At 44.1% G+C, this 13241-nt stretch overlaps 1 protein-coding gene across 2 annotated transcripts; it reads left to right on the top strand.

The window, feature by feature from the left end:
- The first annotated feature begins 383 nt into the window (after positions 1-383).
- On the top strand, positions 384-10889 carry haus2 (HAUS augmin like complex subunit 2). 2 transcript variants are annotated; one of them, XM_079262424.1, is made up of 7 exons: positions 384-498; positions 2737-2823; positions 4968-5066; positions 5313-5382; positions 10084-10216; positions 10293-10401; positions 10691-10889. In XM_079262424.1, exons 2-7 carry the CDS (start codon positions 2737-2739, stop codon positions 10829-10831), a joined length of 639 nt encoding a protein of 212 aa, XP_079118550.1. In that variant the 5' UTR covers positions 384-498; the 3' UTR covers positions 10832-10889. The 2 variants fall into 2 exon arrangements, with proteins under 2 accessions (XP_079118550.1, XP_079118551.1); XM_079262425.1 differs by lacking the exon at positions 4968-5066.
- Positions 10890-13241: the final 2352 nt, after the last annotated feature.

Raw genomic sequence — 13241 nt, 5'->3', positions numbered from 1 at the left:
ATATATATATACATAACATATATATATATATATATATATATATATATATATACCTCAGACCTCATATATACCTCAGACTTTTTCTTTACAAAGAACTGTTTGCACATACACTTTTGCACATATTCTTGTTGCACTAATATTTATATTGCATCATTTTAATATTACTCTTCAGTCTTTATTCCTAGTGTTTATCCAGTCTGTTTTGTAATGGCCAAAAAAAAAAAAAAAAATTCATCGTAATCTCGTTCTGCAGTGCATCTATGATGATGATTTTCTCTCTATAGTCTCACCTGTGAAAGAACCACCCCAGAAAATTAAACGATAGATGGCAGCAACACACAAAAAGAGTAAACCAGCCTGACGAAACCGAAGAAGAGAGACAGCAAAAGAAAGAACTACGGCGGGAAAGGAAGGTCTGGTTTGTTTACTTCTGGTTAAACTGCGGAATAAATAACAGAGATCCTGGTCTGCGTCCTGAGGGGAAACCAGGATAGGACGGTAGGAAGACTTTTGTCTTATTTTGACATATGTAATTGTTGTTTACTGACTTTGTCATCTCATGGAGTCGGGAATAATGCATGTTTGGTCACAAATTAGAACTAGAAAAGCACTCGGAGAGCAAAGACCTCCGCCAAGGGCGACACTTCATGACTTCTTCTCTTCCTGAGATGAGAATCCCAAAGGACTTCTATTTTTAATATTCTGGATCAGAGTATCCAGAATATTAAAAATATTTTACAAACTGTTGTATTTATTCATCAGTGCTTTGACCATTTTCACTGGAGTTATGTGTACAAATGTTGAAAATGGCCCAATCTCACAATGTTGAAGAATCCTGCAAAAAGTTCCTGGATCCAAACGGTGATCCGGATCACCACTAAAATAAACCCTTCCTTTTCACGTTTTCAACAACTCCTGGAAATTTAATGAAAGTCTGTCCATAACTTATTCTTGACAAAACAAACAAACAGATAAACAAACAAACAGGGCGACATGACACAACCTGTTTGGTGGAAGTAATGAAAGGGAATGAGAGTTCAACGAAAAAAAAACCAAAAAAAAAAACCTCAACTATACAGGTAGTGATAATGAAATTAAATGAAAAAGAACATGATGTTAATTTAAGCTAATTAATATCTCATTAATCCCAAATTTCACAAACACCTGACCTGTACAGCCTCTGGCAGGTAAACCTGGGATCAGCTGATTCACACCTGCCGAGGGGGTTTACAGACAGAGAGACAGTAAGCTCATATAGAGAGATAAACAGAGACAGAATGCCTTTCTGGAAATGTGTCTAGGGCTGCAACTAACAATTATTTTAATTGTCGACTAATGTGTAAATAATTTTCTTGATTAGTCAGGATTATTTCTGTCCCGCCCACCATCTGTGCTTCCAGTTGACGCGGCTCTTTTGACTGGTTCCAGTATGTTTTACCACACTCTCTCCATCTGCATCATATGAATGTCCCCCTGATTCCCAGTCAGTCCCAACATGATGTCCTTAGGAAGTTAAGAGAACGGCTCCTGAACCAGCTGAATATTGAATTTATTCTGAAACATTCAAACTTATCTATAGCGTCATATCCAAGCTGGACAGAATTTACCTCAAAAGGAAAAAACAAAATAAATAAAATATTTTAACATCTTAATTTTTGTAGAATTGCATTGAAATGATTATATTTACATCTTGAAAAAACTTGTTTTGTAGGTAAACAAGGACCAGACTCCTTTAAAACATTCCTGAATCCAAACGGTGATCCGGATCAGCACCAGAATTAAATCACTTCTTCCTTTTCACATTTCCAACAACTTCTGAACATTGAATGAAAAATCTCTGAGTTATCTTGAACACAAACAGATAAACGGCGGTAAAACCAGAAGCTCTTTGGCAGAGGTAACAACAGCACATCGCTACTCGCTAATGCTAACTTCGCCATCAGGAACGCTGGAAACCACGACTCCGGCTGCTTTCCTTCCAGATGCTCATGCATGACTGTCGTGCTGCCGTGGTACGCCGACTCTGCGTGGCAGACGACACATTTCACCTGTCTGACACTTTGTTTAGTGTAAAAATATCCCCAAACTGTGGAAATAGGTTGCGCCGCCGTCAGTTTCTTCTTCGTTGTTTAAACAAAGTCGCTGCAGGACGACACTGCCCCCAGAATTTCCTACTGAAAAGCCGCGGTTGGTAAATGGCGTTAAGTTGACTGGCGCAGCGTTTTATTAGCAAAGCCGTTACGACATTTATAACACGACGTGTCGACAATGAAATTTTGCGTCAATGAATTTTGTATTGTTGACGAATTGTTGCAGCCTAACAGAGGACGCACACTTAACGCAAAGGGTATTCAGGCCACCAGCACCACAAGCTTTCAGGGGGAGCAGTGATCCCTGCCTTTGTTAGCCACAGTGCAGGAGAGACTAAAACTAATTTTTTTCTTGTTCTTGTGGCCTCGACAGCAGGAACAAAGTTGTCTCTTTTCATGGAGGATGAAACAAGCTGTAGTGTGGAGATGGTTTACATTTAATTTCTTAACTGATACACCATCCTGGTCCCAGTTTAAATGAACAGGGTCAGAATCCAGTTCCTGGCTCCATGTGACTGCTCAGCATCTTATGGTCCATGGAGTCCAGCTGGATTTTCTGCAAATGTTATCGTCAAGGTCGGTGATTGTTGACTTCATCAGATGTTGCTGCAGAGTGGCGTTTTCATTCACGGTCTTTCAATTCCAGATGCATCAGTGGGATTTGTCTCCATTCTCTGTGACTCCTGCTGCCAGCCTGCTTTCCAGATGTGTCTCTGGAGGCTCTGCATCCCAGGTCAGAACATCATGTTCACCTTCAGAGAAACTGACACCGGTGAAGTCAGGGTTCCTCTATGTAGACTAGATGTCAATGGCGAAGCTAACCAGCTCAAGCAGAGGGGGTGGGGACTTGTAGGGGGCCTTAACTGGTACACTGTGCAACCAATATATTAAAATCTACTAATATCAATATCAATTTATTGTGAGAATCAAAAATTCTGATGAGCACCTGTAGAGAACTGCTGGTTTATTGCTTGGGAGTGAACTCCTGATATTTCAACATACACTTTAAATCACTGTGTAGAACAGAACGGGAGCACCGCAAAGCAGGATGGGAAATATGCAAACGAGCCACTCGGAGCCAATCACAGCAACCCCAGAACCTTGCAGAGAAAAGTGACTGAAACCCAAACAGCTTCTTCAGCAGAGCGTCCAGCGGAGTTAAAGAAGGGAAACGAGCCAGAAATGTTCTTGCTGCATCGCAGACTTGTTAAACGCCATCAGGTGTCGTCCTTTGTGAATCAAGCGCAGGTGGAAAGAAGGAATTATATTTATAATATCATGACAGTCTATACATCTGTGAAGCTACAACTATGTAGAAGTCCCAGCCAGCGCAGTAGAGACCTGCTGCACGGCTTTTCCAGGAAAGTCTCAATAGATCCATGTTAACATGAGAACACATGATGAGGTGTTGATGAGCTGCAGGGAACTTCAGTCTGGAGTTTCACTGTTAACAGTGTCCTGGTGCCATCTGAAGCAGTAGATCAGGGCTGTCAAACCCCATTCTGAGAGGACTGGAGTCACCGTAAAAAACAGTGACATTGCGGCCCGCAGCTCTTCTACCATCATGTGGCAGGCGACCACTGGCCGACCTGGACCACTGGCCGACCTGGACCACTGGCCGTCCTGGACCACGGGCCGACCTGGACCACGGGCCGACCTGGACCACGGGCCGACCTGGACCACGGGTCGACCTGGACCACTGGCCGTCCTGGACCACGGGCCGACCTGGACCACGGGTCGACCTGGACCACTGGCCGTCCTGGACCACGGGCCGACCTGGACCACGGGCCGACCTGGACCACGGGCCGACCTGGACCACGGGCCGACCTGGACCACTGGCCGTCCTGGACCACTGGCCGACCTGGACCACGGGCCGACCTGGACCACGGGCCGACCTGGACCACGGGCCGTCCTGGACCACGGGCCGACCTGGACCACTGGCCGACCTGGACCACGGGTCGACCTGGACCACGGGTCGACCTGGACCACGGGCCGACCTGGACCACGGGCCGTCCTGGACCACGGGCCGTCCTGGACCACGGGCCGTCCAGGACCACGGGCCGACCTGGACCACGGGCCGTCCTGGACCACGGGCCGTCCTGGACCACGGGCCGTCCAGGACCACGGGCCGACCTGGACCACGGGCCGACCTGGACCACGGGCCGACCTGGACCACGGGCCGTCCTGGACCACGGGCCGTCCTGGACCACGGGCCGACCTGGACCACGGGCCGACCTGGACCACTGGCCGACCTGGACCACGCGCCGTCCTGGACCACGGGCCGTCCTGGACCACGGGCCGTCCTGGACCACGGGCCGACCTGGACCACGGGCCGACCTGGACCACTGGCCGTCCTGGACCACGGGCCGTCCTGGACCACGGGCCGACCTGGACCACGGGCCGACCTGGACCACGGGCCGACCTGGACCACGGGCCGACCTGGACCACGGGCCGTCCTGGACCACGGGCCGACCTGGACCACGGGCCGACCTGGACCACGGGCCGACCTGGACCACTGGCCGTCCTGGACCACGGGCCGTCCTGGACCACGGGCCGTTATGTGATTCTGCCACTTGGTCCCTGTGTGCAGTCACAGCTGACAGAAACACAACAGCCAATGCTCGCCAGCGGACTTGTTTGCCAGCTCGGATGCAGACACGTCACCGCCACAGTGAGACTTTTTTGTTCTGATGGCTGCATCTTTTTACACTGTCGTAATGTCAGACTTCAAAATCCAGTTTCTCAGAAGCATCAGTTCTGTGATTCCTCCATTGTTCCACCAGCTGCTAATTTATTTTCACGGATCATGGATCCGGTCAGCTCCAACCTCTCTCAGCTTTCTTTTGACTGATAGTTGGATCATCTTCTTCTTGCTAGGAGGAAATAGACTCCGCCCTTTCTGACCAAAACCCCAACTTCTCCACTGACCTGGAGAAGGCTGAGGAGCGAATCAAAATGCAGAAACAGCTGGATGAGGTGAGCTTCTCTGGTTTATCTGGAAAATACTAAAAATCAAACTGCAGCTGGAAGGTTCTGCTGTCCAGATCACATCCCACATTTCCAGGTCATGTCCCATGTATCTTCCTAGGACATCACTTCAAAAGTGCCATTTATAGCCTATAAAAGTGTGATTGTATTTTTCTTTCAGATCAGATCAGACTTTACTGTAAACAATGAAAACTGGAGTCATTAGCTCTCCTGCGTGTGAATGTTGTTTTTCAGCTGCAGCTGCAGTTGGAGCTCTTGAAGGCCGATGAACAGAGCGCCGATGTCGCCCACGTTTTCCACCTTGGTGAGTCTAAAATCCCCCAGTTGACCAGTTAGAACCAGTCTGATCTAATATCGGTAATGGAATCCAATATTGACCTGATTAATAATTTTGGTACCAGGCTAAATTCCTCTCGGCCTCACAAATTCAAAGAGGGACTTGGGTCGCCTTTTTTTTTTTTTTTTTTTTTTTTACTCAAATCAGGCATACAGTAGCAAAAAAAGGTTATGTGATAGCAATAAATAAATTTCTACATTAATTTGAATTTGCCATTAATGGAAATGTATTTTTTATTAAAATCTAAATTCTTTTTCACCTTTTGCAAAATGTGCCAGAAAGACTTTCCTTAGACTTCTACAGCCATCAGCGGAATCAACCCTCCCTGCGATACACAAGCCCACACACACCGCAGACATAGAAAGACTGGACGCCTCATCGACAGTTGCTGCCTAGTTGTGGGGACGCCATCTTGGCCCAGTCACCCACTCCAATCAGTCGTTGGCAGGTAGAATAAAGTGTGAGGGCATCTTTAGTAACAAATTAAAAACTGATTTTTATGCTTTTTTTGCTGCATCATACATGCAGGTATTAAACAAAACAAACAGTTTGCTCTATTTTAATATTCATAGTGGGATTAACCTAAACCATATAGAGCATGGGTCGAGATTTCAGTTATCTGTACCACTCAAAGTGGCAACATGTAGTAAAAATCTTTTAAAAGGTACATGTCCATAGATGATCCCATGGTATGATAACCTATCCTAAGTGGTAGCTTTATCAGTTATCAGCACATGAAAGCAGTCACCCCCTACTAAAAATTGGAGTCTAGGCACTGGTTGATAATTCTACTTAATGCTCTTTTTCCAGACCTTTAGTCATCTTTTGTTTGGTTGCATTTTAAAGGCTAGTTCCTTAGATTTAATTTAAACCAATTTAAACCATACAGAGGTCACATGGACTCTTCAAACTGCCAACAAATACTATTTTTCCTCCATTTTCGCCTAAATTGTTTATTTGAGCACTGTGAGGAGTACAAACAACACTGATACAAATAACAGAAATCAAAATATTCACAGAACTGTAAAAATTCAGGAAATGAATGTCTGTGTAAGGATTTGGACTAGCGGTTGCATCTTACGTCTGCGTTTATAGATCCCAGAGGGGCATTTGCCTTAATATGTTTGCAAAGTACAGCCTCTTTATAATCTTTAAGAAACTGATTCTTTTTGCATAGTCACTGCTGCACATTCACATTCCTCATGGAATGTGCTGCTGCAGTGTCCTCTGTCAGAAGGAGACTCGCATCCAGACATGCTTTATGTATAGGATGCTTTATTCACCACATAATGGTGTTAATAAGATTATGGTATGCTTTCTATACACAAAAACAGACATATCACAATGAAATTCCAGTTCCACAGTACAGCTATTACCACATCCCACCTTTTATAATATTTAAGAAATTATGCTTCTGTCTGCATAGTTTTCATCACTTCAAAATTGTCATTTTTTTACTTATTGTATTTCTTTCATGCTAGTTAAGTAAAGAATCCTGCATGTCTGCTAGCTGCTGGAATATGCTGTTGCAGTTTCCTCTGTTACACAGACACTCACATCCCCAGATGAATTATGTGTCGGGTGGTTTATTCACCATACAACTGCGGTCTTTATAGGATCATGGTGTGGCTGCTTTTTTTTTTTTTTACAGTTAAAAGAGCATACAGAAACATAAAGATCAAGAATACTTTATTCATCCAACAGGGGAAATACAACCCGTCCAGGGTTTTACAAACAAACACATAACAATAAATATGCACATAATAATACACAGATCACAGAACAGGTCATTAACTGAGGCCCCGCAGCCAGCTTTATCTGGCGCCGCCTTTCAGCAGAGTGGACAGAAACAACATGAGATAAACATGGATTGGAGGAGAAAAAAAAGGAAGTTTCTCTGTACTGCCCTTACAGGGCAGTCTAGAGGTTCAACAAAAAAAACCCTCAAAACAGAAAAAGCACATATTCAGCCAATCATAACATGAGGAAGACACATGGGAGGGCGTGGTCAGGATGGGATCTCCCACCGCAGCCAGTCAGTTCGCAGCCGAGAAAGACGTCCAACCAACTCGCTCCGTGAGTGGAGAGAGGGACAAGGACCAGAGAAGATGGTGGAAAATAGGAGAGTGTGACTGTAACTGTGTGTGTGTGTGTGTGTGTGTGTGTGTGTGTGTGCGCATTCAGTGAGTGAGTCTGTGAACGATCCCCCAGTTCATCTGTGCCACCTGAATTTTTGTCTATAAGCTTCTGGGACAAGCTCATAAGCTTTCAGAACTGTAGCTTTTACAACATCATATTGTAAGCTGTCTTCCAGTGGAAGTGCTGCCACGACTTCCTGGGCTTTTCCATGTAATTTACATTGAATGAGAAGCAACCAAGCATCTGGAGGCCAGTGCAGTGCATGCGCAATGCTTCAAAGGCCGCAAAATAACACTCCACTTTGGACTCGCGAAATTCTGGAACCAAAGCAATAAATCTGGTTTTATTAAAAGGGCTGATAGGCAGCACAGAAACTGCAGATCTAGTGGATCCAGCAGTGAGGTGGGAGAGACCAGCCTTAACTTGGGAGTCCAGCTTCAGCTGGCGTAACCTTACAGCTTTCTCTGCTTCGATCTCCAGATTTTTTTTATTTCAAGCTGCAGCTGTCGCTGTTGAGCCTTCTCCTGAGCTTCCATCTGTGGGCGAGCTAGTCATACTCATAATCGAGCCTCAACTTGAAGGTTGCCAGAGCCACTGCCAGAGAGGGGATCTTAGCAGGGAAGAGTGACAGTGGTCACCAGCCGGCGATCTCCCCCATTGTGCATCTCAGGTTCCTCAGAACCTAAGTGTGCATCAGGCTTAACATTGTCCCACTCTGCCTTAGTGGAGGGACCCTCCCCCACAGGTGACACAGCCTCTGCTTCAGGAGCCACCACATTAGCCAGAACATGCATCTCCATCAAGTGTTCAACCACCAGAGCCTTAAGCACCCTTTTAACCAGCTGCTTAGAATGGGGAAATTCTAAAGTGATCTGCAATTTGGGATAAATCATCCTTGCGGCACAGATCCAGCTGATCCGGAGAGGGATCCGCGAGGAACCTTTCTAGGTCAAACTGAACCACACCTCCTTCTCATACAATGTAAGCGCGCGCGCACACACACACACACACACACACAAAAACAAAATACAAAAAGCTCAAGATATCCCGGACGAACCCCCACTATGTTACAACTCACGTGGAGTCTAGGGGTAAAAATGGGTGGTAACACAAATGAAAAGGGAACTAAAGTAAAAGTTCCCCAATGAATTTATTTACAGGATGATGAAAAAAGAAAACAATTCAGGTTTAACTAAACCATTTCCGTGAAAGAAGATAAATCAATGTCTACTAAGATAAACAAGAAATATTTAAACAAAAACGCAGTTTGCACTGAATAAATCCCACTTAAAGACAAAACACAAAGAAACCAAAACCAAAGTCTGTAAGTCTATAGCCAAAACACTAACCAAAACTAAAAAATCTGTGACAGCAACAGGGTCTGTAATTCTACAGCCAAACAACCTGAAAAAGGCTCTGGAAATCTACAGCAAGACCTTTGTGAATTCACAAGCAAAACAAGGTGGCAAACTGTGTCACCGTCAGACACAGCAGCCCTGAATGATGGTGCTGATTGTCCTCAAATAGCAGAGTGGCAGAGGTTGTGGCCAGTGGATGAAATTCCAGGAAGTTAGTCCACCAATCTGGAGGCACGATGGTAGAGGCAGAGACCAAGAAGGCTTGGGAATCACAAGTGTGGTGGAAGCATCTCATTTGCATATCAGCCAACTGAGCAGCAGGCTAGTGCCGTAACAAATAGTCATTGTGAAGAAGTTGACAATGAGTTGTTTGATCCATTTGATTAGGTGCAGGTGTGTTGTGTCAGGGAAACAACAAAAATCTGCCAGATTGCAGCCATTGGGGACTGGAGTTTGAAACCTCTGGTCTAAAATCATTAAAGCCAAATGCAGATTGAAAACTGCAGAAATTCAAGTCAATGATTGAACAATTTTTTTCATAATGACCTGGAAACTGCTTTAGCAATGTCCACTGGTATGAAGTATACAACAAAGTGGGCTCTTCTCTCCATAGTCTTTCCCGCCAAACTATGGCATGCTACAACTACATCTTCTTTGCCCCTTCAGCCATTTAAATATTAGACTCGCACACATTCACAAGGACACACACACACACACACACACACACACACACACACAGCGCATTCAAAATGGGACTTTTGAGAGGTTTACTATATATACTTTATGAGTTATTTAGAATTTTGTACAAGATTAAACCCAGTCATCTGTCACAACACAAGGCCCCCACTAATCCATAACTAATTCATCTTACTTTTCACCACTTAAAAATTTGCAGATTTTCCACTAACTTCATCATCAGCTTTTTGGCATTATACCTACAGATGATCACACTCACACTTGCTGTCATGCAATAACAACACTATTGTAGTTGTGATTAAAATAAAACTCCATTTACTGTTTACCATTAGTGATACCAAACTACAAAGTAAGTAAGGCAGTATGAAACACTGCTGCTAGAATATCCTTCCCCAGAAGGAACCTGGTGACAAATTCAATCAGAAGTCATCAGTGCAACAGGAGAAACAAGTCTGATCCAGCTGTTCTTCTGCAGCTCAGAGGAACAAGAAGCTGCAGACACTTGGGAGTCACCTCATGGTCCTTTTAAAGGAGCAGAGGAGTATGAGGCAGAGACTAATGAGGCCACTTGCTCGCACCAACCTTCCCGTCCTGGCTGACATGCACAGGTAGTAACCATCTGCAAGGCAACCCTGAGAGCAGAACACCTCCTGGACTCTGACTGATCCTTGATCTGTGTTTTAGGTTTCTAGTGGACTCTTTCAAGCTGATGATGGATTTCATAGAGTGTCTGGAAGAGAAGCTGAAATCTGCTCAGAACCAGACCACCACCAAAGACTGCCTTGCTCTGCTGGTCAGTTGATGATTTTACTTGAAACCAGTTGTAGCTGGGGTCGGTTTCTTTGTCTGTCCCTCAGCCCATCCAACCTCATACCATTAAAGAACAGGTCTTTTGGACTTGTTGCTGACAACCGTCTGAATGCTCTCTTTGTGATTTGCTTTGTATGAAGCAGGTAGATGGTAGTAAAACCAATGTAATGTGGTCCACTGTCAGGATTAGAAATATGTTCTGTAAGACACTGCTACTGTTTTCCAGTATCTCCCATTTTAGCAGTTAACTGGTTCATTTGTGTTGTTGTCAGGATACTTCCCACACCCTGCTGCTGACGCTGGCTGCTGAGGCAGAGACGTTGTCCAACAGGATTCTTCAGTGGAGGACAGTCGGCAGCAGCCAGGTGATATCCGGACCTCCTTCTTCGAGACTAATTGGATGCGATCTCTAGAAAAGATTTGGTTCTTGGTACTGGACCTTAACCAGGTCTTAGACTGATTGTTTTAAGAACTGTAATAAAGTCAGATTTTTGCCTGGATTCCTCAGTTGTTTTCCAACACTGACTCCTATTTGTGGTGGGATGTGAAACTCCTTCAGACCTCAACTGACCTGGTTTCATATCATCTGAACTGATGCAGTTTCATCAACCACCCTTCCTCTCCACCCACTGTACACTGCATTAGTAGAAAAAGATCATCATGCATTGTGGCCATAAGCCAGAAACTAATATCATTTGTTGATGCTAGCTTGTTTCCAGCAGAAACACCGCCCCTCTTTTTACGTCTGAATGCTGGACTTTAGAAATTATTGGCAAAGTACAGTGGAGCAAAGAAGTATTTAGTCAACCACCAATTTTGCAAGTTATCCCACCTGAAAAGATGAGAGAGGCCGGTAATTTCCATCATAGGTACACTGTGACTATGTGAGACAGAATGTGGGGGAAAAGTCCAGGAAGTCACATTGTAGTATTTTTAATGTAAATAACTGGTAAATTCCTCTGTAAAATAAATATTTGGTCACCTATAATCCCGCAGTTCCACCTGTCCCTCAGCCGGGGCACCAACGGTGCATCAAAACGTCATTTTCTAAGAAAAAACACATGGCCTTTGTTTTTGCTTGCTTGGTACTCACCACCTATTCAAAACATTTTTGCAACATAGCATCCTTTTTCTGCTCTGCACTCAGCTGAGTGCATGAAACTAGTAGAGTGAAATTAACAGGGGGCTGCAGCGCCTTCTGATTTTTTCTGTCAGAGGCTATTGCACCTTCTGTCATACTTTCCCGTTCATCTGCTATGAACAACGTGAGAGAAGTGCCAGGCAAATCAATGTCAGCGAGCTCTATTTCTTTCTTATATTTTTGAGCATGAGTAAGCACACATGTTGGATTAATATTCCCCTGTATCCCAAGTTTTACCGGAGTGTCTAGAACTTCAAGGGCAGGAATTACTTTGCCGCCAGCAATATAATTTCCTAGAAGAAGAGAACCACCGTTAATGGGCAAAGCTGAATACACAGCCATAGGAAAAGTTCTGGTTATTAATTCAGTTTTTATATGTACAAGATGTATTTGTGTGGGTGTGTAAACCCCGAAGAATAATACTATATCCTGCGCAAGATGCATCAGAAAATGGCAAGGTGATAGCAAGGATAACAGTCTGGGAAGCACATGTGTCTCACAGAATACTTAACGTCTTTAACTTCTGACGGTGCGTCAGATAAAACGGTTTTTGATCCATGTTTTATACCGCAAAGGGCTTAAAACATGGAACAAGGGTGCAGTCAAGTGAACTTACCGTATCCAACTCCGAATTTAACAGACCCACCCCTTTTGATTTTGGAGGAGAACTCTGAGTTTTGTGTTTCAAAGCCAAGCAGGTTGCAATCACATGCCCCGTTTTATGACAATAAAAACATTCTCTTGACTCTTTCTTCTCAGTTTTCATTGTAAGTGGGACCGTTTCATTGACAGGTTTTGCTCTCTAAAATAAGTATTTGGTCACCTATAATCCTCCAGTTCCAGACATGTCCCCCTGCTTAAGCCCGTCTGAAGTTGCTAGAGAGCATCTGGATGATCCAGAACAGGACAATATCATATGGTCAGATTAAACCAAAATGGAACTTTTTGGTAAAAATTCAACTTGTATTTGGAGGAGAAAGAATGCTGAGTTGATCCAAAGAACACCATACCTACTGTGAACCATGGGGTGGAAACATCATGGTTTTGGGCTGTTTTTCTGCAAAGGGGCCAGGATGTCTGATCTCTGAAATGAAAGAATGAATGGGGCCATGTATCATGAGATTTTGAGTAAAAACATCCTTCCATTAGCGAGGGCATTGGTGATGAACCATGGCCAAGTCTTTCAGCATGAGAATCCCAAACACACTGCCCGGGCAACGAAGGAATGGTTTGTAAGAAGCATTTTAAAGTCCTGGAGTAGCCTAGCCAGTCTCCAGATCTCAACCATGTCGGAAATCTTTGGAGGGAGTTGAAAATCTATTTTGCTATTTTGCCCAGCTCCAAATCATCACTGTTTTGATCTTCAGGAAAAGGCCAAAATGCCTGCAACAGTGTGTGAAAACCTTGTGAAGAACTTAAAGAGAAAATTTGACCTGTCATTGGCAACAATAGTTCTATCACAAAGTATTAAGGAAAACTTTTGTTATTGACAGTATACTTATAAATGGCACCCTAATTTGCAAATAAATTTGTGAGAAATTGTGATTTTCTGTTTTTATTTTTCCTATCTGTCATAGTTGAGGTTTTGCTATGGTGAAAATTACAGCCATGACCAAAAGTTTTAAAAATGTGAAAACGCATACTTGTTTTAAGTTTGCTGCTTCAGTGTTTTTAGATCTTTT

This window comes from Telmatherina bonti (assembly GCF_933228915.1).
Source record: "Telmatherina bonti genome assembly, chromosome: 22".
Classification (NCBI taxonomy): Eukaryota; Metazoa; Chordata; class Actinopteri; order Atheriniformes; family Telmatherinidae; genus Telmatherina; species Telmatherina bonti.
The sequence above is the reverse complement of the archived record's forward strand: the minus strand, read 5'-3'. Positions and strand labels throughout refer to the sequence as shown.

Coding starts and splice junctions, on each gene's coding strand:
- haus2 (XM_079262424.1), top strand. CDS start 2,737: ATGCATCAGTGGGATTTGTCTCCATTCTCTGTGACTCCTGCTGCCAGC. Junction 2,824..4,967: donor CTGGAGGCTCTGCATCCCAG/GTCAGAACATCA, acceptor TCTTCTTGCTAG/GAGGAAATAGACTCCGCCCT. Junction 5,067..5,312: donor TGCAGAAACAGCTGGATGAG/GTGAGCTTCTCT, acceptor GTTGTTTTTCAG/CTGCAGCTGCAGTTGGAGCT.